At 41.3% G+C, this 26,716-nt stretch overlaps 1 protein-coding gene across 2 annotated transcripts in view; it reads left to right on the top strand.

Annotated features, from left to right (window-relative positions):
* The first annotated feature begins 448 nt into the window (after positions 1 to 448).
* The window catches only part of YLPM1 (YLP motif containing 1), a 78,315-nt gene continuing 52,047 nt past the window's right edge, over positions 449 to 26,716 (top strand). For both annotated transcript variants that reach the window (XM_066344744.1, XM_066344743.1), the window contains exons 1-4: positions 449 to 1,485; positions 17,237 to 17,470; positions 18,661 to 18,840; positions 20,754 to 21,745. In XM_066344744.1, coding sequence (XP_066200841.1) covers positions 610 to 1,485; positions 17,237 to 17,470; positions 18,661 to 18,840; positions 20,754 to 21,745 — 2,282 coding nt within the window. In that variant the 5' untranslated portion in view covers positions 449 to 609. The remainder of the gene's footprint in view (positions 1,486 to 17,236; positions 17,471 to 18,660; positions 18,841 to 20,753; positions 21,746 to 26,716) is intronic.

Raw genomic sequence — 26,716 nt, 5'->3', positions numbered from 1 at the left:
CAATTTTTCCCCTTTTCATTCAGACCACGGTAAGCCTCTCCATTAATTCAAGTTTAATTTTATCCCGCTCCGATATGATTTTGTATGGTTTTGTAGTTTTCTTCGTATAAATTCTACATATTTCTTATTGAAGTTATTTCTGCTTGTTTCATGTATTTTGTTGTTGCGATTGTTGCTATTGTGGATCGAAGCCCCCTTTTTTTTCTTTTTTTTCATTCAAAAATGAACCCGTGGAGCGATAGTATCTCTACCACCCCTTTCAGCTGTGAGACTCTATGGTTCCTCGGTTCTATGACAGCATTCGGCTCGCACCTACACTATCCGAATCTGAAGGAAGATGGCAACCGAGAGTTACCAATCAAAGGGTCGCTCTATCTCGCCTTTGTTCTCCTCTCGTTGGCTACTGCGCAGGCGTAGTCGTCCTAGTGCCGACCCCGCCTTCCCGGTCGCAGGCCCTGCTCGGTAGCGCCGGCGCACTGGCGCGCTCCGTTTACACGCTCCGGGGCCTGTAGGCGCCGCGAGTTCCGGCTGTCGCCGTCGCCGCCTCAGCTCCTGGAGGTCGGTTGCGACGAGTAACGGTGCCAGGACGAGCCCAGCGCTTTCTCCGATATGTACCCGAACTGGGGCCGATATGGCGGGAGCAGCCACTATCCGCCTCCGCCGGTACCGCCGCCACTGCCGGTGGCGCTTCCTGAGGCCTCGCCCGGGCCTGGGTACTCGAGCTCGACGACTCCCGCGGCCCCCTCCTCCTCCTCCTCTTCGGGCTTCATGAGCTTCCGCGAACAGCACTTGGCGCAGCTCCAGCAGCTGCAGCAGATGCACCAGAAGCAAATGCAGTGCGTGCTCCAGCCCCATCACCTTCCTCCGCCCCCCTTGCCGCCCCCGCCAGTGATGCCGGGGAGCGGCTACGGAGACTGGCAGCCACCGCCGCCACCGATGCCCCCGCCACCTGGGCCGGCCCTCAGCTATCAGAAGCCTCAGCAGTACAAACACCAGATGCTCCACCACCAACGAGACGAGCCTCCTGGTTTGGTTCCCATGGAGCTGGATTCACCCCCTGAATCTCCCCCTGTACCCCCAGGGTCCTATATGCCCCCGTCTCAGTCTTACATGCCCCCACCTCAGCCGCCACCCTCGTACTATCCCCCAGCCTCGTCTCAGCCCTACTTGCCTCCCGCTCAGCCGTCCCCTTCTCAGTCCCCACCTTCCCAGTCCTACCTGGCGCCCACCCCTTCTTATTCTTCTTCCTCCTCGCAATCCTATTTGAGCCATTCCCAGTCCTACTTGCCCCCTTCTCAGGCATCTCCTTCCCGCCCTTCTCAGGGCCATTCAAAATCCCAACTACTAGCTCCTCCACCACCGCCCACCGCTTCTGGGAGTAAGACAACTGTCCAACAAGAGCCTTTGAAGAGTGGTGCCAAGAACAAGAGTGCTGAACAGCATCAAGCTGCCCCTGAGCCAGATCCTTCTAAGATGACTCCACAGGTAAGAAAGCACCTGCCTGAGCTGCATCTTAGAGCCCTAAGTAAGAAGGCCTCAGAGCTTTAGCCAATGCTTAGCCTAATTACAACACACTATGACTAGCTAATTCATGCTCCAAAGGATTCCATAAGAGTCAGAGGTCTGACTTTGTAGCTTTTTACAGATCTGAATGTGGATTATTAAAACTGAAAATGTTTCTAGATATCCCAGAGTAGTGAGGTGGCTCAGAAGTTAGTTTTTAGATGTATGCCTTAGTTTCCTTAGACTGACTTAGATTTTGTTGCTGTTGCAAAGGGCTTTGCCTTAAAATTGTATTTTAAACTAAAATTTCCATTTGAGAGGCAGCCTAAAAAAGAAAGCTTCTGAAAGAACAGACACTTGAAATGCATGTAAACTTTATGAGCAGTTGGCTTCTTTAAAAGAATTACTTAGGGGCTTCTGATAGCTGTCAGCTTCCTGAATTAAGAGATCTCACCAATTGAGGGATTGAAATCTTGTTCTTATCAGGAGCATCCTAATTAGCTTAAAGATACATATGCAATACATAGGGGAGTTTACACATTTGACTCTTTGCTGAGTCTATTGATCATTTGAGGAATTAAACCATACATGCTTTTGTCATTTCCCTTGAAGATTTAAGACATCGCCAGTTTGCTGCATTACATTGTTGTTACCATTCACTCCAGAGTAACAGCCTTGGAATTTGTCCCAAGGTTAAAAAGAAAAAAGTTCATAATACCTCTTCATTCATGAGAGAGCCATTTTACTAAACTTCTGTTTGACACTTCTCAGAGAACGGTCTGATAGAATAGCAGTAATAAATTCCTCCCTTTAGAAAGAAGAAAGAACTAAAGTGAATAAATTATCTTATGATTTCATAAAATAGACACTTTTAGCATTTACTAACCTATCTTTAATGGAAAAGGGACTTAATCTACAAACTCAGGTTTACATATAAAAGATTTCCAGAAAACAGGGATGCGGTAGTCTAATATTATAGTGATTTGGCATGAGAAATTAGGAACAGAAACAAGTTATTTTAAGTAAGTAAGATGTTGTGATTGGCACATAATCAGGAGAAAACACTTGAGGTGCGGGGTAAAACAGTCGAGTAAGTGATTTCTGTTGGCTTACACCAGGGTACCATCCCACCAGGTTATTTTCCCCAGATTCCTCTATTATACAGACAGAATTTGTCTCTCTTTCCACCTTACTGTGAAATTAGTGCTTTTGTTGTCAAACACTTTGTTAATTCAAACCTAAATATGACATGTAGGAATATCTTCATCTCTACTAGATTGTTTTTCTGGCCTTTTAGAGAGGTAAATGCATTGTTTTATGGGTGGGAACCAGACTGGTCCTTAACATAAATACCATGAGCACTACATACGCGTTTCTGCCTTTATACCTTTGGCTACAGTGAACTTCTTTTGATGTTTTGAATATTCAGTGCCTCCAGTTCTTTGGTGAGAGCCAGAAAGAACGTGGTTGGAAAGAAAGCTTTCAAAGATGAGGCTTGAGAGGTGTGAATGGGCGGTGTCAAGAGGGGCCTTGCAAGCCTCTTTAGGCTTTCTTACCTCTATCTAGAATTCACCCCAACTCCCTCAACCCTCTTCCCCCCTATCTTTGTATTGCTTTCAAGGCACATCTTGAATATCAGGGTCTCTGTGAAGCCATATCTAACTAAGCTAAGCCATTTGGTTGGTTCTGTTCTTCAGGTTGTAAGTCCCTTGCAGGCAGGGACTCTCACTTCATCTTTTTATTCCCTGTATCACCCTAGGACAGTGCCTTGCAAATGTAGGCTCTCCACAAAGGTTTGTTGAATAAGATGCAAGAGTTGCCACGTTCAAGACTTTGGTTATCAGATGATAAACATTTCTTCATGCCAATGCCAATCTCTGACAATCCTGCATATTTTTCTTTAATTCATATTCTATTATTGGAAAATGTCATTTAACAGTTGAAAGATTTTAAGCATATAGTGGCCCTCCCTTATTTGCAGTTTTGCTTTCTTCAGTTTCAGTTATCTGCAGTCAACCACACTACGAAAATATTAAATGGAAAATTTCAGAAATGCACAATTTAGCATGCTGTTCTAAGTAGCATGATGAAATCTTGCTCCATCCTATTTTGTCACTCCTGGGACATGAACCATCCCTTTGTCCAGCACCCTGGTCGGCAGACTGTGGCTCGCGAGCCACATGGCAGCTCTTTGGCCCCTTGAGTGTGGCTCTTCCACAAAATACCATGTGGTGCGGGTGCCACCTTGATAAACTACCTGTATAGTTTAAGTTTAAAAAATTTGGCTCTCAAAAGAAATTTAAATCATTATACTGTTGATATTTGGCTCTGTTGACTAATGAGTTTGCCGACCATTGGACTCCAGCGTTTTGCCCCTTATCAGCTACTTGCCCATTTGTCCATTAGTAGCCCTCTCCGTTATTAGATTAACTGTTTCAGTATTATTATGCTCATGTTCAAGTAAGCCTGTTTTGCTCAAAAATATTTGAGCAAGAGTAATAATGCCGGCAATTTGGATATACCAAAGAGAAGCTGTAAAGTGCTTCTTTCAAGTGGAAAGGTGAAAGTTCTCAATAAGGAAAAAAACCCTGTAGGCTGAGGTTGCTAATATCTATGGTAAGCGTGAATTTTCCATATGTGAAATGTGAAGAAGGAAAAAGAAATTCATGGTAGTTTGCTGAGAGAGACCACATTCACGTAATTTATAATACTCTATTGTTATACTATATTTATTCTATTTTATTACTAGTTGTTGTTAATCTCTCACTGCCTAATTTATAAATTAAACTTTATCATAGGTATGTATATATAGGAAAAAACATAGTGTATGCAGGGTTTGGTACTATCTGAAGTTTCAGGCGTCCACTGGGGTCTTGGAACATACCTCCTGCAGGGGAGAGTGACTGCTGTACACAAAAGTAGAGAAAAATGGTATGATCGCCCCCCTCCCATCATTTACATTCCACAACTTTAATTTTTTTAAATTTATTTATTGATTTTTAGAGGGAGAGGAAGGGAGACAGATCTGTTGCTCCACTTATTCATGCCGCCATTAGTTGATTCTTGTATGTGCCCTGACCAGAGATCAGACCTGCAACTTGGCATATCGGGACAACATTCTAACCAACCGAGCTACCTAGCCAGGGCCAGATTCAACCGCTGTCAAGAGTGTGCCATGTTTACTTCACCTAGACCGTTTTATTGTTCTTGCTAAAATATTTTAAAGCAAATCTTAGATCTCATATCATTTCATGTTTATATTCTTAAACATCTTAAAAAAAACAAAACTTTTCTTAGGTTAACACATTATAACACCTAACAAATTTAACAACAGTTCCTAAGAACTGATCCATTCAGATTTCCCCTATTGTCTTGTCATACTAATGGAATTAAAAATAATTCCTTGATGTCATCAATGCTTAAATTCCTCAGTGGATTCAGTAATGTTTGGTTAGTTTGTTCAAATCAGGATCCACAATAGACATTTTGGAGCAGGATAATTCTTTGTTGTTGGGTGACTGTCCTATGCACTGTAGGATATTAAGTAGCATCTCTGTCCTCTACCTACTAAATGCAGGTATAGCAGCCCCTAGTTTTGACAACCAGAAATGTTTCCAGACATTGCCAAATATTCCGGGGGGGGGGCACAATAACCCTTAGTTGAAAACCCCAATATAAATCAGTTTCTCCTATTCTCTGTTTCTACCCCATGCTATTGAGCTTGATGAAAAAAATCTATTGTCAGTTGTCCTATACAATGACCCATATTCTGAATTCCTCTGCTGTCTTGGGATGTCATTTGACTTTTTCCTCTCTTTTCCTGTGTGTGTGTGTGTATGAGTGAACTGGAAGTTAACTCAAGTCTTCTTAGATTTAAGCTCACCTTCTTTTGGCAAATGTACTTTGTAACCTAGGTAATGCTGTTACATCCCATTAGGCACTCAGTGCCTTTTTGTCCCACTGTTAGTGGTGCCAAGATTGATCAGAAGATGACAGTCTGGTCCTTCCACTGTAAAGCTTCCTATCGGTCTTGCATTTATGTTTCATCTAGTGGTGCATCCATTGATGTTCTTTGCCTGAGTTCATTAGAGGCTGCAACATGGTGATATTCCTTCTCCTACATTTGTTAAATGGAATTTTGTAAGGAAAAGCTTTCACGCATGAACCAGGACTATTTGATTGAGAATATAGTTAGTGTAGGAAAGATGGGATAAATGCTTGATAGTCTCCATTTTGTTTCTCATTTTCAGAGTAAAGCGTTAGTGATGTAATGAAAGGCATCTTTTTTTAAGAATTAAGTTTTCTGTGTGTTTAATAAACTTGTTATGTAAAGTGCATACTAGCCTTGTTTCATGAATTGTGATTTTATCCTTTTAGTCTCAAAACTTTTTTAGGAAAAGCTTTGAATTTGATTATTTTTTAGTCCTTTATTTAATGTTCAAGTATTCATTGAGTAGCAACTATGTGCCAAGTACTGTGCTTAGTGTTGGAAATGAAATGGTGAACATTACCCCTCATTGACTTGTTCTGATGGGGGAAAAAGACATTTAAGTAAGAGAAGAACAGGGTGTCAACGGGCATTATCAAATATAAAATATCACTAGATTGTTCCATAAGGAATGGGAAAAGGTGAGCTTTTTTTTAAAGCTCAGTCTAGCACGTAGTAGGTGAAAAATATTTTTTAAGTGATTGGATATAATTGGGAGTTCTAACCTAATTGAAGAGGCCTCCTTTTGTAAGTGATTCTTAATGGAAACCCAGAAAATGGGTAGGCACTAACCAGGTAGAGATCACAGAATTAAGTTCAGTAAGGCTTACTGAATTCTCAGGGTGGCTATGTTAGACGCAAACCAGATTAGGAAGGACCTATCAGGGTTCTATTCTAAGGGCAGTAGGAAGTCAGTGAAGGATTTTATACCAGTGAATATGACACGTTGGTGTTTTTTAAAAGCTCACTCTACTTGCAGTGTAGAAAGTAGAATAAAAAAGAATAAGAGAAAAAATTAAAAAAAAGAGTAAGAGTGATTTACAGAGAATAGTTAATAAATAATTCAGGCAAGAGATAATAGTGGCTTGAACTTGAATGGTGAGTGTGGAGATGGAGAGAAGTGGAAAGACTGAAGAAATGTTTAGGCACTAGACCCTACTTGGAGATTGAGTAGTAGTGGAGAGGAGACGTCAGCAATGATCCCCGGGTTTCTAGGATGGGCTCCTGGATGAACAGTGGTCCCATTTACTAATTAAATAGGAGAATCTAGAGAAGGAAGAAGAAAGGTCTGGGGATAAGGGGGAATGATGAGTGAAGTTTTAGACCTACTGCAGTGGTAGTCAACTTGGTCCCTACCGCCCACTAGTGGGCGTTCTAGCTTTCATGGTGGGCTGTAGCAGAGCAACCAAAGTATAAATAAAAAGATAGATTTAACTATAGTAAGTTGTTTATAAAGATTTATTCTGCCAAACTTAGCAAAAATCCAACAAAGTACTTGGTAAGTAATTACTATTATATGCTTTAACTTGCTGTAACTCTGCTTTATAAATTTTATAAAGTAAAGTTACTTCCCTACTTTCTAAATCACCATTACTGTGGAATCGGTGGGCGGTTAGAAAATTTTACTACTAACAGAGATACAAAAGTGGGCGGTAGGTATAAAAAGGTTGACTATCCCTGACCTACTGAGTTTCAAGTTCTTGAGACATGAGTTCAAATAGAGATATCCAGCTGGAAGTTAGGTATAGGTAGGTGTGGACTTTAGAAGCGAGATCAGAGAGACATGATAGACTTGTGAGTCATCGATGTAGAAATGGTATTTGAAGGCACAGAAAAAGAGGATGACTCCCGAGGGTTGTGTAGAGTAAGAATAGAGGTTAATGGACATTGAGCTTAGCCTCACAGAATCTCAGTATCTAAAGGGATCAACAGGAAAAAAGGCCAAATATGTAGATGGACAATCAGGACAGAGCAGTGTCACAGAAGTGAAGGGAAGACTTTCTAGGAGCAGAAGTGATCAGCCCTGTCACGTACTGCTGAGAGGTCAAGCACGATAAAGACTGTGAGTTATCTTTTGCATGTACTGACATGTAGATTATTGTTGACCTTGGCAGGAGCAGTTTCATAGTGACTGAAGCCATATTGCATTGATTTGAGGAATGATGGAAGGTGAGGAAATGGGGATGGTGAGTATAGACAACTCTTTCAAGAAGTTTGACTGAAGGGAGAGAGAGAGAGCGAGAGAGAGAGAGAGAGAGAGAGAGAATGAGGGCAGGGGCTGGAGGAAGAGGTGCAGTAGAGGAGCTTGCCCTTTTTTTTTTTTAGAGGTAACTAAGATTATTTACTGACCTTAATTTCCTGGAGTAGAAAGTAAACTTCGCCTGACCTGTACTGGTGCAGTGTATAAAGCAGGGGTCCCCAAACTACGGCCCGCGGGCCACATGCGGCTCCCTGAGGCCATTTATCTGGCCCCCGCCGCACTTCTAGAAGGGGCACCTCTTTCATTGGTGGTCAGTGAGAGGAGCATAGTTCCCATTGAAATATTGGTCAGATTTAAATGTACTTGTTCTTTATTTTAAATATTGTATTTGTTCCCGTTTTGTTTTTTTACTTTAAAATAAGATATGTGCAGTGTGCATAGGGATTTGTTCAGAGTTTTTTTATAGTCTGGCCCTCCAATGGTCTGAGGGACAGTGAACTGGCCCCCTGTGTAAAAAGTTTGGGGACCCCTGGTATAAAGCGTCGACCTGGAATGCTGAGGTTGCTGGTTTGAAACCCTGCACTTGTCTGGTCAAGGCACATATGGAAGTTGATGCTTCCTGCTCCTCCCCCCTTTCTTTCTCTGTCTCTGTGTCTCTCTCTCATACGCTTACTCTCTCTCCTCTCTAAAATGAATAAATAAAAAGACAATTGGTGATTTCTTAAAAAAAATAAAAAAAAAGAAAGTAAACTTCAAATATTTTGAAAATAAATATGTTTTAAATGAAAATACAGTACAATATTTTATCAAGTTCTTCCCTTTCCCCCTTTGCTTTAGGATGTAAGACATAGTACATTTAGTCTTATAGGCATTTATAATAACCTAGAGAGGAAAGGTCTCCAAAATAAATCTTTAAAAGCTCTCTCTCTGTCTCTCACTCTCACTCTCGTTCTCTCACTCTCCTCCTTTGTATTTCCTACTAGAAAAATTACTTAGTGCCTAGCTAATAACTGTACCAGTAGCAAAGCAGTTAGTAATGCTTGATGAATAAATTAAGCACTTTTTTTTTGGTAATGATATTTGTGACAAATAATTCTTACATCCTTTTTTTTTGTATTTTTCTGAAGTTAGAAGTGGGGAAACAGTCAGACAGACTCCCCCAAGCGCCCAACTGGAATCCACCCGGCATGCCCACCAGGGTGAGATGCTCTGCCCATCTGGGGTGTTGCTCTGTTGCAACCGAAGCCATTCTAGCGCCTGAGGTGGAGGCCATGGAGCCATCCTCAGTGCCTGGGCCAGTTTTGCTCCAGTGGAGCCTTGGCTGTGGGAGGGGAAGAGAGAGATAGAGAGGAAGGAGAGGGGGAAGGGTGGAAAAGTAGATGGGTGCTTCTCCTGTGTGCCCTGACCAGGAATTGAACCCAGGACTTCCACACAAAGGCCGATGCTCTACCACTGAGCCAACTGGCCAGGGCCACATCCTTTTTAACTCCAGTCTCTTTTTAAATGTGACATATGCTGTGATTTTCCTTGACTTGTGAACTACCATCCCATATGAAATAGAATTGTCTGATATGATGGGACATTCAGAAGAACTGGGAACTAGTTCAGCTTCATTAGCAAGTCCAGGCAAATTTTACTCCTTTCTAAAATAAAGGTAAATCATTCTTCTTGGGGTCACTGAGGGCATTTTTTTTCCCTGAAGTTTGAAACAGGGAGGCAGTCAGACAGACTCCCGCATGTGCCCGACCAGGATCCACCTGGCATGCCCACCAGGGGGCGATGCTCTGCCCCTCAGGGGCGTTGCTCTGTTGCAACCAGAGCCATTCTAGCGCCTGAGGCAGAGGCCACAGAGCCATCCTCAGTGCCCAGGCCCACTTTGCTCCAATGGAGCTTTGGCTGCGCGAGGGGAAGAGAGACAGAGAGGAAGGAGAGGGGGAGGGGTGGAGAAGCAGATGGGCACTTCTCCTGTGTGCCCTGGCCGGGAACCAAACCCAGGACTCCTGTATGCCAGGCCGATGCTCGACCGCTGAGCCAACCAGCCAGGGCCACTGAGGGCATTTTTGAGTGAAGTCATTGGGTCTCATTCACCAAAATCTATTCCTAGAATTGAATTAGACCCGGTTTCTGCTTATTGGGTTCATATTAAATAGAAATTTACCTGTGGTGCCTACTGTCAGTAAATTAGCAATTACTTGAGCTTCTAACAAGGTTTTTAACCCTAGACTAGGTTTAAAACAAAAATGGCAAGCAGGAAAATAAGAAGGGTGCAGATTGATAAAGAATCTTAAGATCTGTACAGTCTTCCCATCTGTAACCATTGACTTCTAGCTTGTGCCAGTTTGCATCTTTGTATCTTTTAGTGATTTTTCAAAGCAACTAAAAAAGAAACTTTTACTTTCTACTGGAAAGAGATTTAATTTTTGAAAGCTGAAAGGTAGTAAACCTATTGCTATTTTTAGTATTTTCATAAAATAGTAAAAGAAAGTTGAAAATATTTTAATACTGCACTGTTGTTGACTATCATGATCACTGTGCCAGTTTTGTTTTGTTTTATATTGAATGGTAAAAGCAATTATATCCTGGAATTGGTGATTATATATATGATAATTAAAAACAAGAAACCCAATCATGACCTAAACTTCAAGATGGAGTAAGTAAGACGAAATATATTCCTCTCAGTGGATTGGAGCAAGTTTCAGAAATGAGTGGCCTAAAGGGAAGTCTTCAGTTGATCAACAACCATTTATTGACATCCTACAGTATGCTCTAGCACCATGCTTCAGCACCAGATATAAGAAAAACATTATACTAAGTGAAATAAGTAAATTAGAAAAAACTTAAGAACTATATGTTTTCACATATAGGTGGGATATAAAAGTGAGACTCATGGACATAGATAAAAGTGAAGTGGTGCCTGACCAGGCAGTGGCGCAGTGGATAGAGCGTCGGACTCTGATGCGGAGGACCCAAGTTCGAGACCCCAAGGTTGCCAGCTTGAGCGCGGGCTCATCTGGCTTGAGAAAAAAAAAAAAAAGAAAAGCTCACCTGGCTCAAGCAAGGGGTTGCTTGGTCCACTGAAGGCCCGCGGTCAAGGCACATATGAGAAAGCAATCAATGAACAACTAAGATGTCGCAGCGAAAAACTGATGATTGATGCTTCTCATCTCTCTCTGTTCCTATCTGTCTTTCCCTATCTATCCCTCTCTCTGACTCTCTCTCAGTCCCTGTAAAAAAAAAAAATAAATAAATAATAAAAAAAGTAAATGCTGTAGAAATGTTTGCCTAAAACCTATATACTCTTATTGATCAATGTCACCTCATTAAATTTACCGTATTTCCCTATGTATAAGACGCTCCTCTGTATGAGATGCACCTTAGTTTTGGGGCCCAAAATTTGGGGAAAAAAAGTATTACATAAAGTTATTGAACTCAAGTGTTATTTATCATAAAATTCACACACGTGCAAAAAAGTGAGAAATGCAGTTTAAAAAAATCTATAACCACTGTATAACCAGTGTACCCAGTGTTTAGACCCCAAATTTTTTGAAAAAGGGTGCATCTTATACATGGAAAAATATGGTAATTTTATCTTTTAGAAAAGAAAGTCTAGTACCTGCACCACAGAAGATAGACAAAATGCTCACAGCAGCATTGTTTGTAATAGCAAATCTAGAAACAACCAGAAAATTGATCAACTGTAGAATGCATACATAAACTGAGATATACATATGGCAAAGAAAAAAGCATGAGACATTTCTCTCTTAAGAAAATTACATTCTTTTTCTTTTTTTAATTGAGAGGTGGGGAGGCAGAGAAGCAGACTCCCGCATGTACCCCAACTGGGATCCACCAGGCAAGCACTCTACTGGGCGATCCTCTGCCCGCCTGGGACCACTGCTCTGTTGCTTGGCAACCAGCTGTTTTAGTGCCTGAGGTGAGGCCATGGAGCCATCTTCAGTGCCAGGGGCCAAGCTTGAGCCATTCAAGCCATGGCTGCAACGGGAAAGACAGAGAGAGAGGGAAAAGAAGGAGTGGAGGAGAAGCAGATGGTTATTTCTCCTCTGTGTCCTGACCAGGAATCAAACCTGGGACTTCTACACATGGTTGATGCTCTATACCTGAGCCAACTGGTCAGGGCCGAAAATTAGATTCTGTGAGTGAAAAAAAAGATAAAACAGTATGTTAAGTGAGAAAGAGTTTATATGTATTATGTATATTTTATGCATCTGTTTTCATTTGGAAAATTGAAGAAGACGATCAAGTATTAGCAATGTAAGAAATCCTGGTTATCCAAAGAATTAGTCACAGCGAATGCAAGTAAAATGAATTCATTTAACATAGGCACCAAAAGTTTATTATAAAAAGTAAAAAAAAAAAAAAAATTTACTCTTCAGTGCGAGAGACAAAGGGAGGGGCAGACAGACAGGAAGGGAAAGAGATGAGAATCATCAACTTGAGGTTGTGGCACTTTAGTTGTTTATTGATTGCTTTCTCATATGTGCCTTGATGAGGGGTACAGCTCCAGCCAAGCCAGTGACCTTGGGCTTCAAGCTAACAATCTTTTGGGCTCAAGCCAGAGACCATGGGGTCATGTCTATGATCCCGTGCTCATGCTGGTGACCCCGCACTCAAGCTGGTCAGCCCATGCTCAAGCTGGATGAGCCTGCACTCAAGCCAGTGACCTTCGGGTTCGAACCAGGGCCCTCTCCCAGGGCGACGCTCTATCCACTGCGCCACTGCCTGGTCAGGCAAAAAGAGTAAAAAAAATTGATTTGAGATACAATCTTGGAAAAAACAAAGCTCAAAATTATAAAGCTGAGTCTTAGAATGGAGAAAGAATAAAGTATAGATTATGTTTCCATATATAATTTTTGTGAAAAAATAATATGGCAACATAATTCATCTTTTTTTTTTTTTTTTTGTATTTTTCTGAAGTTGGAAATGAGGAGGCAGTCTGTCTAACTCCCGCATGCGCCGGACCGGGATCCACCCGCATGCCCACCAGAGGGCGATGCTCTGCCCATCTGGGGCGTCACTCTGCTGCAACCAGAGCCATTCTAGCGCCTGAGGCAGAGGCCATGGAGCCATCCTCAGCGCCCAGGCCAACTTTGCTCCAATGGAGCCCTGGCTGTGGGAGGGGAAGAGAGAGACAGAGAGGAAGGAGAGAGGGAGGGGTGGAGAAGCAGATGGGTGCTTCTCCTGTGTGCTCTGGTCAGGAATCGAACCCGGAACTCCTGCACGCCAGGCCGACGCTCTACCACTGAGCAAACCGGCCAGAGCCTATATTTCATCTTTAATTTAGTTTTAGGATACCCTGAACAATGTTTTATGGATTTATCAGTTTTCCCAAGGATTATTATTCGATCTTTGATTTCAAACATTCTCTTTTGTAGCTCCCATTATAAAAATTCTTTTTGCTTGTTAATTAGTAGGACTTTTGCTAGCTTCTCAGCTATCAATAATGAGTTCTAAAGTTCTCCAAAATTACTTTTATCCTGCATTCTTGTAATTATAGTAGAAATGTATGTTGTTAATTGTGGAAGTATATAGAACAATTTATTGGTGAATATTTTAATGTGAAAACTTTCTTAAGCAACCTTGTAACCATGGGGATTTTTTTTTTTTTTTTTTTTTTTTTTACAGGGACAGAGAGAGAGATAGATAGGGACAGACCGACAGGAACGGAGAGAGATGAGAAGCATCAATCATCAGTTTTTCGTTGCGACACCTTAGTTCATTGATTGCTTTCTCATATGTGCCTTGACTGTGGGCCTTCAGCAGACCGAGTAACCCCTTGCTCGAGCCAGAGACTTTGAGTCCAAGCTGGTGAGCTATAATCAAATAAGATGAGCCCACGCTCAAGCTGGCGACCTCGGGGTCTCGAACCTGGGTCCTTCTGCATCCCAGTCCGATGCTGTATCCACTGCGCCACTGCCTGGTCAGGCAACCATGGGGATTTTATAGTGCAGTGTTTTTCAACTGCCAGTCTGCAGACTGGTCCGCCAGAAATTTTGTGCTGGTCCGCAAAAGAGTTAACCACCCTGATGTTGTATGAAGATTATAGACTCATGATGTTAGTAGAATTCACTTATGCTTAGGGCGATTTCTGCCTTAGGGGTCCCCAAAATAATCTATTATCACTGGTCCCCAAGTGTAAAAAGGTTGGAAACCACTGATATACTGAATACTGGGGTAATGAAGATCCTATAGTTATTTCTGAGTGGTAAGATTTTTTATTGATTTAAATAGTTATTGCGCCTGACCAGGCGGTGGCGCAGTGGATAGAGCGTCGGACTGGGATGCAGAGGACCCAGGTTCGAGACCCCAAGGTCGCCAGCTTGAGCGCAGGCTCATCTGGTTTGAGCAAGGCTCACCAGATTGAACCCAAGGGCGCTGGCTCCAGCAAAGGGTTACTCAGTCGGCTGATGGCCCACGGTCAAGGCACATATGAGAAAGCAATCAATGAACAATTAAGGTGTTGCAACGTGCAATGAAAAACTAATAATTGATGCTTCTCATCTCTCTTCGTTTCTGTCTGTCCCTGTCTATCCCTCTCTCTGACTCACTCTCTGTCTCTGTAAAAAAAATATAAATAAATAAATAAATAGTTATTGCTTGTTTATACAATCAGTTCTGTTTATTTGTGTTCTATAAAGTCACCAGGAATGCTGAATTAATGAAGTCTGAATGAACCATTGCTCCTAAGAGGAAAAAACAGGGTTAGGCTCCTGTGAGCCTTTGGTCACATTTTCACAGGCCAGTCAATACATAACCCTGTTTTAAGTGTGTTTCTTTTTTTTTTTTTTTTTTTGTATTTTTTCTGAAGCTGGAAACGGGGAGAGACAGTCAGACAGACTCCCGCATGCGCCCAACGGGATCCACCCGGCATGCCCGGGTGGGCGACGCTCTGCCCACCAGGGGGCAATGCTCTGCCCCTCCAGGGCGTCGCTTTGCCGCGACCAGAGCCACTCTAGCGCCTGGGGCAGAGGCCAAGGAGCCATCCCCAGCGCCCGGGCCATCTTTGCTCCTATGGAGCCTTGGCTGCGGGAGGGGAAGAGAGAGACAGAGAGGAAGGGGAGGGGTGGAGAAGCAAATGGGCGCTTCTCCTATGTGCCCTGGCCAGGAATCGAACCCGGGTCCCCCGCACGCCAGGCCGACGCTCTACCGCTGAGCCAACTGGCCAGGGCCAAGTGTGTTTCTGTTTAAAGACATCTTATTTAATATATATTGTTGATTCATTAATGTTGAACTCACAGCCAGCAACACTATAACATGCCTGAATGAAACTTATGTACGTATCAGGCATTTTCCCTGTAAGGCCTTCTGGCATTTAGAAACACTTGACAGCACTTCAAAGCTATGCTTGGGGGCCATTCTAAACAACAAATTCCTAACACAGAAAGCACAGAAATGCAAAAAGGGTGGCCCTAAATAGACTGTGAGAAAGACAATTATTTACAGTATGAGAGCTAAACAGAAAGGCAGGCTTGGCTGTGTTCTGCCTGGGCTGGAACTGTGCAAGTCAAGCGACTCAAATTTTTTACCACTGTACACATGTCCAGAAATGAACACCAAAGCTTCCGAGTATTGATTTTGGAGTTAGAAATAAAATTTAGCAAGTAGGCAAATTCACAAATACAGAATCCACAAGTAATGAGGATCAGCTGTATTTTCCAATATTTTTCCACATTAAACTTGCTGTGGTTCTTTTAAAGTGGAAGCACAAAACAGACTTCCAAAAAAGTAAATTACAGTATAATTTGGAAGGCAGAGTAAGACTTTTAAAATAAATAGAACGCATCTAAAAACACATTCTCCTTTATGTATACTTCCGCCTTTATCTGTGGTTTCACTTCCTGCAATTTGTTACCTGTGATCAACCACTGTCCAAAAATATTAAATGAAAAAATCTCAGAAGTAAGCAATTTGTAAATTTTGAGTCTCACGCTGTTTTCTGTATTGTGTAATGAAATCTCCCATTGTCCCGCACTGTCTTGATCCATCCTGCTTGGGATGTGACTCATCTTATTGTCCAACACATCCATGGTGTATATGCTACCCATGCCATTAGCTGTCTCAATTATCAGGTCCCCAATATTGCAGTGCTTGTGTTCAGGAACCCTTATTTTACTTAATTATGTCTCATTCACCTCACATTATCTTATCACGTAGGCATTTTATCATCTCACATCATCACAAAAAAACGGTGCGTATAGTACTGTAAGATTATTTTGAGAGGGAGAAGCACATTCATGTAACTTTTATTATGGTACATTGTTATAATTTTTCTATTTTATTATGTTATTGTTCATCTCTTACTGTGCCTAACATATGAATTAAACTATCATAGGTATGTATGTACAGGAAAAAACACAGTACAGATAGGGTTTGGTACTATCTTCAGTTTCAGGCCTCTACTGGACGTCTTGGAATGCATCACCCAAGGATAAGCGGGGACTACTGAATATTCCTGGGTATGGCTAGATTGATGATACAAAAAGCGTTTAAAAGAGTGAAGGCAGGGAGAAGAGGTAGGATTATTTGGTTATATTCATTAATTATAAACCCCAGTGGATAAATCTGAACAACTAAAGACAGGTTAAAAGCATGTAGCCTATGCATTCTGATAGGAATTACTCTGATCATTTATCAGAAAGACTGCTCTTCCTTCCAAAAGTATGTGTTTTGCAAGAGTAGAGAAGTATGTCGAATTGATATGTATGGCATAGTTTAATTTAAAATGCATAAATTTGGGGAGGGAATTGAACATCTTACTTATTTACCTTTCTCAATGGAGTTTTGATTTTTCTTGCATATAGAGTTATGAACACAGACACAAATGAGGCTCTCTGTAAACACCAAGTTGCAGCTATACAGGATTGTCAAATAAAATTTTCTTTTTCAAATCATAAGAGAAAGTTTATTTAGAAAGTTACAGAGGTAGTAGAAGTGAGCCAGCTGGGCTGCGTAGGCTCAGGAAACAAGTTACAGACTCAGAAAAAGGACCCTTGAAGCTTACAAGGGGAAAGGCAAAGGTAATGTGCCTAGAGGAAAAGGAGAGGAGGGGAAAGATGCAGGTGTGCTCCCAAGAGGGATAGTGCCCAAGTCTAATTCTTTTTTTTTTTTTTGTATTTTTCTGAAGCTGGAAACGGGGAGAGACAGTCAGACAGACTCCCGCATGCGCCCGACTGGGATCCACCCGGCACGCCCACCAGGAGCAAAGCTCTGCCTACCAGGGGACGATGCTCTGCCCCTCCGGGGCGTCGCTCTGCCGCGATCAGAGCCACTCTAGCGCCTGGGGCAGAGGCCAAGGAGCCATCCCCAGCGCCCGGGCCATCTTTGCTCCAATGGAGCCTTGGCTGCAGGAGGGGAAGAGAGAGACAGAGAGGAAGGAGGGGAGGGAGGTGGAGAAGCAAATGGGCGCTTCTCCTATGTGCCCTGGCCGGGAATCGAACCCAGGTCCCCCGCACGCCAGGCCAACGCTCTACCGCTGAGCCAACCGGCCAGGGCCCAAGTCAAATTCTTAAAAATTGTTTCTGTTGTAGGAACAGCAGCAGTATTGGTATCGGCAGCATTTGCTTAGTTTGCAGCAGAGGACAAAAGTGCATTTGCCAGGACACAAAAAGGGTCCTGTCATAGCAAAGGATGCTCCCAAGCCTGTAAAAGAAGTGACCGTACCTGCCACCAGTCAAGTACCAGAACCCCCTCCGTCTGAGGAGCCCCCATTACCACCTCCTAATGAGGAGGCACCACCCCCTCTCCCACCTGAGGAATCCCAGGTAACTATAAAATTCATTGTTTGGTGTTTATTAAATTGTTCATTTTTTTCTGATTCATTTATATATACCTTTGTCATGAATGGAGATATATTTTTGTGTTTTTTTAAGTACATGTAAAATTCCATTTATATAATAATCAGATTATGCCTTATCAGGGTTAGAAAATGCTCTCTTTTTTTTTCTATAGCATACACGAGACTGAACAGTTAGCTACTCTTGTAAATTGTGTCTCTAAGCACTAAAAGGATGCCAGGGTATTTTTATATTGACAGCACACTGCAATAGAGCTTCAACTTTTATTGTCGAATGACCCCGGCTGTAGTCCAGGCAGTGCCACTTGCTGGTGGTGACTCTGAGTAAGTTAGTTAACCTTTCTGTGCTTCAGTTTCCTCATCTGCACAGTAGTTTAGAGCAGTGGTCCCTAATCCCCGGGCCGCGGACTGGTACCGGTCCACAGAGAAAGAATAAATAACTTACATTATTTCCGTTTTATTTATATTTAAGTCTGAACGATGTTTTATTTTTAAAAAATGACCAGATTCCCTCTGTTACATCCGTCTAAGACTCACTCTTGACGCTTGTCTCGGTCACATGATGCATTTATCCGTCCCACCCTAAAGGCCAGTCTGTGAAAATATTTACTGACATTAAACCAGTCCGTGGACCAAAAAAGGTTGGGGACTACTGGCTTAGAGCATTAAATGTGATCATTCTTGTCACTTAGCAACTTATTGGCACTTAGCAACTTATTGGCACATGGAAAGTTCTCGCATTGGTCCAAAGGTCCTAAGAGCCTTATGTGGATACTTTATTGAATTGTAATAATTACACTGTATTTCATTGTGAAAAGTGACTAAGATGAAAAGGAAAGAGGTTTCTCATAGAATGAAAAGGACAGTAGATGTAGATTGACTTTGGGGAAATGATTATCCTATTTAAGAACAGTGAGATTATTACTCTAGTGAAGTCTAGAGTTGACACACTCCTTTGTATTGATGGCCATGCTCACAGAATAGATAGGACTAGGTATTTTTCTAAAGATATAAGGGTTTTTCTAAATCAGGCAGAGTTGTAGGGATACTGGACTTTGTATTACAATACAATACTTTATACAATATTTAAGTTTCTTACTAATTTGATTGCTGATATTTTATGACTTAAAATAAAAATGTATCCACTTTTATCTCTAGTCAGAGGACCCGGAAGAAGACGCCAGGTTAAAACAGTTGCAGGCTGCAGCAGCTCACTGGCAGCAGCACCAGCAGCATCGAGTCGGCTTCCAGTATCAGGGAATAATGCAGAAGCACACTCAGTTACAGCAGATCCTGCAGCAGTACCAGCAGATCATACAGCAGCCACCACACATGCAGGCAAGTGCTTCCTCAGCTGACACATGGGAGGTTGCCCCCGGGCATTTAAAAGATTTGTTATTACTGAAAGAGAAGTAAGTGTGAAGAAGAAAAGATACCAATTATTGACAATTAGATGTTTCTCAAGAGGTGCCTTGGGGGCTTGGAAAGTGTGGTATTATGAAGATGCTCTTGCGGAGGGCTAGCTATAATGAAGTCTTCTGATCATGTCAACCCAGACAGATTTTATTTATTTATTTATTTAATTTTTTTTAGTGAGAGAGAGAAAAAGAGAGAGAGACAAGAAGGGAGAAAGATGAGAAGCATCGCCTCATAGTTGCGGCACCTTACTTATTCATTGATTGCTTCTCATACGTGCCTTGACCAGGGGGCTGCAGACGGGCCATTGACCCTTGCTCAAAGCCAGTGACCTTGAGCTTCAAGCCAGTGATCTTTGGGCTCAAGCCAGCAACCATGGGATCATTTTGATGACCTCCCTGCTCAAGCTGGTGAGCCTTTTCTTAAGCCTGATGAGCCCATGCTGAAGCTGGTGACCTTGGGCTTTTAACTTGGGACCTCAGTGTCCCAGGTTGATGCTCTGTCCACTGTACCACCACCAGTCAGGCAACCCAGACAGATTTTAGAGTACTGTTATGAAGTTACTAAATACTGTTTCTAAGGTACTTAAGAACCAGGATTCTTATCATGTACCTTCAAGGTAACTTGTGTTTTGCCTACAAATCACTACGATAACAGACAAGCAAAAATCCATCAAAAAACAATTACCATGAAAAACCTAACAAATACATCGTAAAAGATGAAACAACTTTAACTTGTTTGTCTCACATCTTTTTTTTTTTTTTTTACTTTTTTATTTATTCATTTTAGAGAGGAGGGGGAGGGAGGGAGGGAGAGAGAGAGAGAGAGAGAGAGAGAGAGAAGGGGGAGGAGCAGGAAGCATCAACTCCCATATGTGCCTTGACCAGGCAAGCCAGGATTTTGAACCGGCAACCTCAGTATTTCCAGGTTGATGCTTTATCCACCGCGACACCACAGGTCAGGCTTGTCTCACATCTTGAGTTATATAAACTTATGTCCATATGTCTATAGTAATCATTTTTTAAAGTTCTTTAAATGATCCATAGTAATACTAAAAACTTGAAAAGTACTTATTGCTGAGTTAAGTATTTCTTTAGTATTTGGTTGATATTTTTCAACTCTGTGATAACATACAAAGTGTGACAAAAGTAGGTTTACAATTGTTTGTATGGAAAATAATACAATAATTAATAAATAACAATACAAGAATAAACTGTTTTGCATACAACTATAAACCTACTTTTGCCCCACCCTGTATAACTAAATCAAAGGAAGAATGATCATCGCCAAACAGATTGTTTTTTTCTTAAGTGAGAGGCAGGGAGGCAAAGAGACAGACTCCTGCATGCGCCCCGACCAGGATTAACCGGGCAAGCCCCCTATGGGACGATGCTCTGCCCATCTGGGACCGTTGCTCTGCTGCTTGGCAATGGAGCTATTTTAGCACCTGAGGTGAGGCTATAGAGCTATTCTTAGCATCCGGGGCCAACTTGCTCTAACAGAACCATGGCTGTGAGGGGAAGAGAGAGAGAGAAGGGAGAGAGGGAGGGGTGAAGAAGCAGATGGTCGCTTTTCCTGTGTGCCCTAACTGGAAATCGAACCCAGGATATCCACATGCCGGGCTGATGCTCTACCCCTGAGCCAACCAGTCAGCCAACCAGTGGGCCCCTTAGGCCCACTAGGGTGTGGATTTTATAAGCTTATCCTTATTCTTCTGAAATCTTAAGTGTTTTAGTTTCCTAAACCTTCAAAAGCCCGTGATTCATTGATATATGTCCTCTTATTAATTCTCTTATATGAATGTTTTGAAGTAATTTTTATCTCTTTATTTGTAGACTATGTCTGTAGATATGCAACTGCGGCATTATGAGATGCAACAGCAACAGTTTCAACATCTCTACCAAGAATGGGAGCGAGAATTTCAGCTGTGGGAGGAACAGCTCCATTCCTATCCTCATAAAGATCAGCTTCAGGAATATGAGAAGCAGTGGAAGACATGGCAGGGACATATGAAAACCACTCAGACCTTTCTCCAGGAGAAAGTCAATTCATTTCAGAACATGAAGAACCACTATATGGGGAACATGTCATTGCCACCTCCTTTTGTTCCATATTCTCAGATGCCTCCACCTCTACCAACAATGCCCCCTCCGGTATTGCCTCCATCATTGCCACCACCAGTGATGCCCCCTGCCTTGCCTGCTTCAGTGCCACCACCTGGCATGCCCCCACCTGTGATGCCTCCTTCTCTACCAACCTCTGTGCCCCCACCTGTGATGCCTCCGTCTCTGTCTTCAACAGGGCCACCACCGGTTCTCCCCCCACCTTCCCTCACTTCTGTAGGGCCACCACCAGTTCTTCCCCCACCATCTCTCTCTTCAACGGCACCTCCACCTGTCATGCCCCTTCCACCATTGTCTTCAGCCACGCCTCCTCCAGGAATACCTCCCCCTGGGGTTCCACAAGGGATGCCTCCTCAATTAACAGGAGCCCCAGTTCCACCAGTCTCCAGTTCTCAGAGTTCACAACTTCCAGAAAAACCTAGACCAGCATTACTTCCCACTCCCGTGTCTTTTGGTTCAGCCCCACACTCAGCGTACCATCCTTCCTTACAATCAACTGTTGGCCCTTCAGAACAAGGGAATTCTAAAGTTCCTCTGAGCAAGTCTACTCTGCCATACAGTTCGTTCTCAGAGCAAGGACTTGGGGAGTCTTCAGTTGCTCCATCTCAGCCAATCACTGCAGTCAAGGACATGCCAGTGAGGCCAGGTGGATTGCTTCCAGATCCTCCTAGAAGCAGTTACATGGAAGGTCCAAAAGGGCCAAGGTAGGTCTTCCTCTTTTGTTTGTTGGGTTTGGCTGATTTGTTGATTTTGTTGATTTAGAGGGAGAAGCCCTTGATGGTTTAAAAAACTTCATTTACACAATTTTGGTATTCTCTTTGTACTTTTAATCTATACACATTCCTAGTTTACAATTAATAAGGTTAGTATTTATTGTTCACTTATTAGACATGATGAAATCTAGAAATGGTAACATGCCCCCGTTTTTTAAAATAAATTTTTATTAATTTTAATGGGGTGACATCAATAAATCAGGGTACATATAGTCAAAGAAAACATGTCCAGGTTATCTTGTCATTCGCCCCCATTTTTTTGTTACTGCTTTTATCCTTTATGTGGAGAGTATAGTGCAGGATGGATGTGATGTTTTAGAGTAATGCTTATCTTTTTTTTTTTTATTGACTTTTCATCTTCAGAAGTAATATTTATCTTTTTTTGCTTTTTGTTTGAGAAATAACTGAATTGGTAGCTTCTCTTTGTTAGCTAATATGCTAACTGTTGGAGATAAAGATTGATAAGCCAATATTGTAGTGAAATAAGGCAATCAAATTTAGTGTAAGGGTAAATAAGACTTTTGTTTTATCCATTTGTTCAGCAAATATTTATTAAGTTCCTGCTCTGTGTTTACAGAATAGACAAATGGATCTTATATCCTTTATATGTTCATCAGTTTGGGAGATGTTTTTCTTTTGTCTGAACCACATTTTTTAAAAATTCTTTTTGTTGATTGATTTTAGAGAGGGAGAGATTGAGAGACATTGATTTGTTGTTCCACTTATTTGTGCATTCATTGGTTGGTTTTTGTATGTGCCCTGACTAGGGATGGAGCCCACAGCCTTGGCATATCAGGATGATGCTCTGACTAAGTGAGCTACCTCGCCAGGGCTGAAACATTTTTGTATTAAAAAGTGTACACAAAAATTTACTAGTAGTTCTTAAGTATTTTCTTATCTTTACCTTTTAAAAGGTGTTAAATCCATTTTTCTAAATTTGTAAAGCATTTAGTTGGCCTGAATGATAATTTTCCTACAGAAAATACATTTCTGTAAGATTTTCTCCCAATTAGAAATTGTAATAGAAATACATATTCCTTTTACAAAATTTATACAGTTAAGTACTTAAAATAGTAAGTCATTTAATTCCACTGGAGATTATTATCTGACGATAGTAATTTTTAAAATATATGTCATAAAAATAGGATCATACTAAGTATTATCAGTACATATGTTTCCATCTCAGTGTCAGTGGATCTATATCATTTTTAATTTAATTCTGATTTCTACAGTTGAGAACAAAATATATCTCTTGTCTGACTGGTGGTGGCGCAGTGGAGACAGCATTGACCTGGGACACTGAGGACCCAGGTTCAAAACCCTGCGGTTGCCAGATTGAGTGTGGTCTCATCCAGCTTGAGCGCAGGGTCACCGGCTTGAGCACAAAGGTCACTGACTTGAGTAAGGGGTTACTGGCTTGGCTGTAGTCCTCCTGTCAAGGCACTTAAGAAAAGCAATCAATGAAGAACTAAAGTGCTGCAACTATGAGTTGATGCTTGTCTTCTCCCTCCCTTCCTTCCTAGCTTTCTCTCACTAAAAAAAAAAAAAAAAAAAAAAAAAAAGTTGATCTTATTTTATTTCTCAAGTTTATAATTCTGAAAACAATATAATACAAAACTTCATCCAAAATCAAAGCTAATTAGAGGCAGTTAACGTGAATTTCTCTGGGTACCAGAAGGCTTGCCAGAGGCTTTACATACATTATCTTATGGAGTCTTCTCAACAAACTGAATTTTTATGCCCTACAATTACCCTTCACAAATGGGCTTAGGGGACTGGGTTACCTGCTCAGGATCCTGTCCCTGGAACAGTGGAGCCTGAGTGTATACCCAGTGGGAGCTAAGTCCACAGGGTCTTCAGAGCAAAAGCACTCGTTAAATACTGTATTTAGTGCTTAGGTCAGTGATATTCATACAGTCAATGATATTTATTTGGCATGTTTATCGTCTTGATTTGAATTCCTACTTATCTCCTGGATTGAGTATTACCTTTTAGATCTGGTAACTAATTTGCTACAAGAGAAGTACATTTTTAACACCTTGTGAGACAAAGATTTCCTGTTTCATTTTTTTTTCTTTTTTCTTTCTTTTTTTTTTTAATTTTAGTGAGGAGGGGAGTCAGAGAGACAGACTCCCGCATGCGCCCCAACCAGGATCTACCTGGTAGGCCCACTAGGGTGTGATGCTCTTCCCATCTGGAGTGGTTGCTCTGTTGTTCAGCAACCGAACCATTTTTTTTTTTCGTGCCTGAGGCAGAGGCAATGGAGCCATCCTCAGCACCTGGGGGGTGAAGAAGCAGGTGGTCGCTTCTCCTGTGTGCCCTGACCAGGAATCGAACCTGGGACTTCCACATGCTGGGCTGACGCTTTACCACTGAGCCAACCTGATAGGGCTCCTTTTTTTTCTTTTCTTTTTTTTAATTTTTGGTCATATTAATGTTTCTCTCTTTTGTCTACCAAATCTTGAGTTTGTAAATTTAGGGCCATTTTAAGTTTTTTCTTGTCTCAAAGTCCTATTGATAACTTCACTGCTAGGAGGATGTTAGCAATTATCTAACACAGTATTCCCTCTACAATAACACACATTTGTGTTGCATTTTAGTTTGTCATCTTGTTTATATTACCTTATTCCTCTCACTGATCTCATGAGGTAAGTAGATAAGGAAAGCTGAGCTTTGAAGCGGTTATAAATAAATTGCCGCAGATCACATAGCTAGTAAGTAGTTGAGATGGGATTAGAATCCAAGGCCTTCTGATTCACTTACAAGTTCATTGTACTTCCTGTGACAAGCAGTTGATAGATTCTGCTTGAACACTGACAGTTTTCTAGCAAGTTGATTTCTTACATTGACCATAAATATATTACTATAACTTGACCTGTTGATTCTAGAACTGCCTTTATGGTACAATACATAATAAATTATCCTCTCTTTCTCTTTGTACTGTGTGTTCCTACAGTTATTTAAAGACCTCTCTCTTGTCTTCTTCCCCAGCCTGCTTTACCCCCTCTGCTCTGCCAGCACATAAACTCAAATTCTTCTTTTTCATACTAACATTGGTTCTAGCTTCTTCCCGCTATATTGCACACTGTCCTTTGAAGGACCTTTTTGGTTTGTCAAATTTCCTTCAGATGCCGAGGACCATAGACCTATTACCAACTTCATTATAAAAATGTACTTACGTACCTGAAAAAATTGCCCTTTTTTGGTCAGCACTCTCACAGGCTTTCCAGGTTTTTTTCACATTAGCTATTACTAGGCCAAGTCTCTCTCATCCTGCTTGTGCTGTTGCTTTTTATTTTATTTTTTCTTTGTCTAAGACTTTATCTTTACATTTCATCTAGTTAGGTTTAGGCTGACATTCTAGTCTGCTGAAATCTTGATAAATTTTTATTACATTGTTTTTAGATTGGTTTCAGATATCCCTTCCCAGCTTTTTCACCTACAACTTTTATTTTGTCATTGAATTGGATCCTGTTCACATTATCTACCTTGTTTTAAAAGCCTTTCCCCAAACTATGTAGCTTAAGTCATTGCTGTTTCTAATTCTCTTTTACTTTTTTTGCTCATTTAGCCCATTTTATGGCTGAAATATTATTCAGCCATAAAAAGAAACCAAGTATTGCTACATGCTACTGTATGAATGAATCTTCAATATATTATGCTAAAGAAGCGAGACACAAAATATTATATGTTATATGACTTCATTATATGAAGCTGTTGCTATTCTTTCTGTTAAATATCTCTTCCAATGAGCCAGGGGAAAGAATACTCAGTTCTAAGTGTACCAGATTACATATAAGAGTTACAGTCATCCATATCCACTTTCTATTCTCTTCTCCAAGTTTTTAAACTATATAAAGTATAGTTTATTACTGACCAAGCATAGTTCTTTTTTCTCCCATGTAACTAGGTAAAAAAATATCAGTGAGAATCTGAGTACTTAGTATAAGAGACTAAGGTAAGAATAATTCCCACTATTAAGAAAAATTTCCTTACTAGTTGAGTTTGGAGTTTGCTATAAACACATATAATTAACTGGTATGGTAAGCCACTGTTGTTTTGTTTTTGTTTTAAACAGAGCTGGGTAGATTTACCAGTAACACACTATTAAAGTATTATAAAGTACTTCGAATTTTCGCAAAATCCAGATATAGGCTGCTTTCTAAAAACAGTGAAGATTTCCAAAAAGTCAAGTATAACTACTTCATATGTAAATAGCATACCACATTGTTTAATATCCAGGGTAGCTATTATGAAACTGTGTGTATGTGTATCATTGGATTCATCCAGTCTTCTAGAAAACTACCACTGCTCAAAAAGTGAATGTTGGTTTCCCAGAATCTTTTATTTTTCAATAATAAAACTTATTTATTAAAAGGTAATGTACAGGGATGTGCACAGTCATAAGTGTACAGCTTAATGAATTTGCACAAAGTAGACACACCCATGTTATCACTACTCAGATCAAAAAGTAGAAATTCTAGTGTCTGAGAAGTACCCCCTCATGTCCCTTCCCATTCCTTCTTACACTATAGATTAGTTTTGCCTATTTTTTGAACTTTATATAAACAGAATCCATACTGTATGCACTTTTTTTTTTAAGGTTTTATTTATTGCCTTGGCCAGACAGCTCAGTTGGTTAGAGCATCATCCCGAAGCACAGAGGTTGCCGGTTCAGTTTCCAGCCAGGGCACATACAGGAACAGATGGATGTTCCTGTCTCTGTTTCTCCCTTTATCTTTACCTTCCTTTCTCATGAAAGTCAGTAAATTAAAAAAAAATTATTTATTGATTTGAGAGAGAGAGGGAGAGAGAAAGGTGTGGGAGAAGAGCGGGAAGCATCGCTTGACCTGTTGGTGGCGCAGTGGATAAAGCGTCGACCTGGAAATGCTCAGGTTGCCG

This window comes from Saccopteryx leptura, chromosome 6, assembly GCF_036850995.1.
Source record: "Saccopteryx leptura isolate mSacLep1 chromosome 6, mSacLep1_pri_phased_curated, whole genome shotgun sequence".
Taxonomy (NCBI): domain Eukaryota; kingdom Metazoa; phylum Chordata; class Mammalia; order Chiroptera; family Emballonuridae; genus Saccopteryx; species Saccopteryx leptura.
The sequence above is the reverse complement of the archived record's forward strand: the minus strand, read 5'-3'. Positions and strand labels throughout refer to the sequence as shown.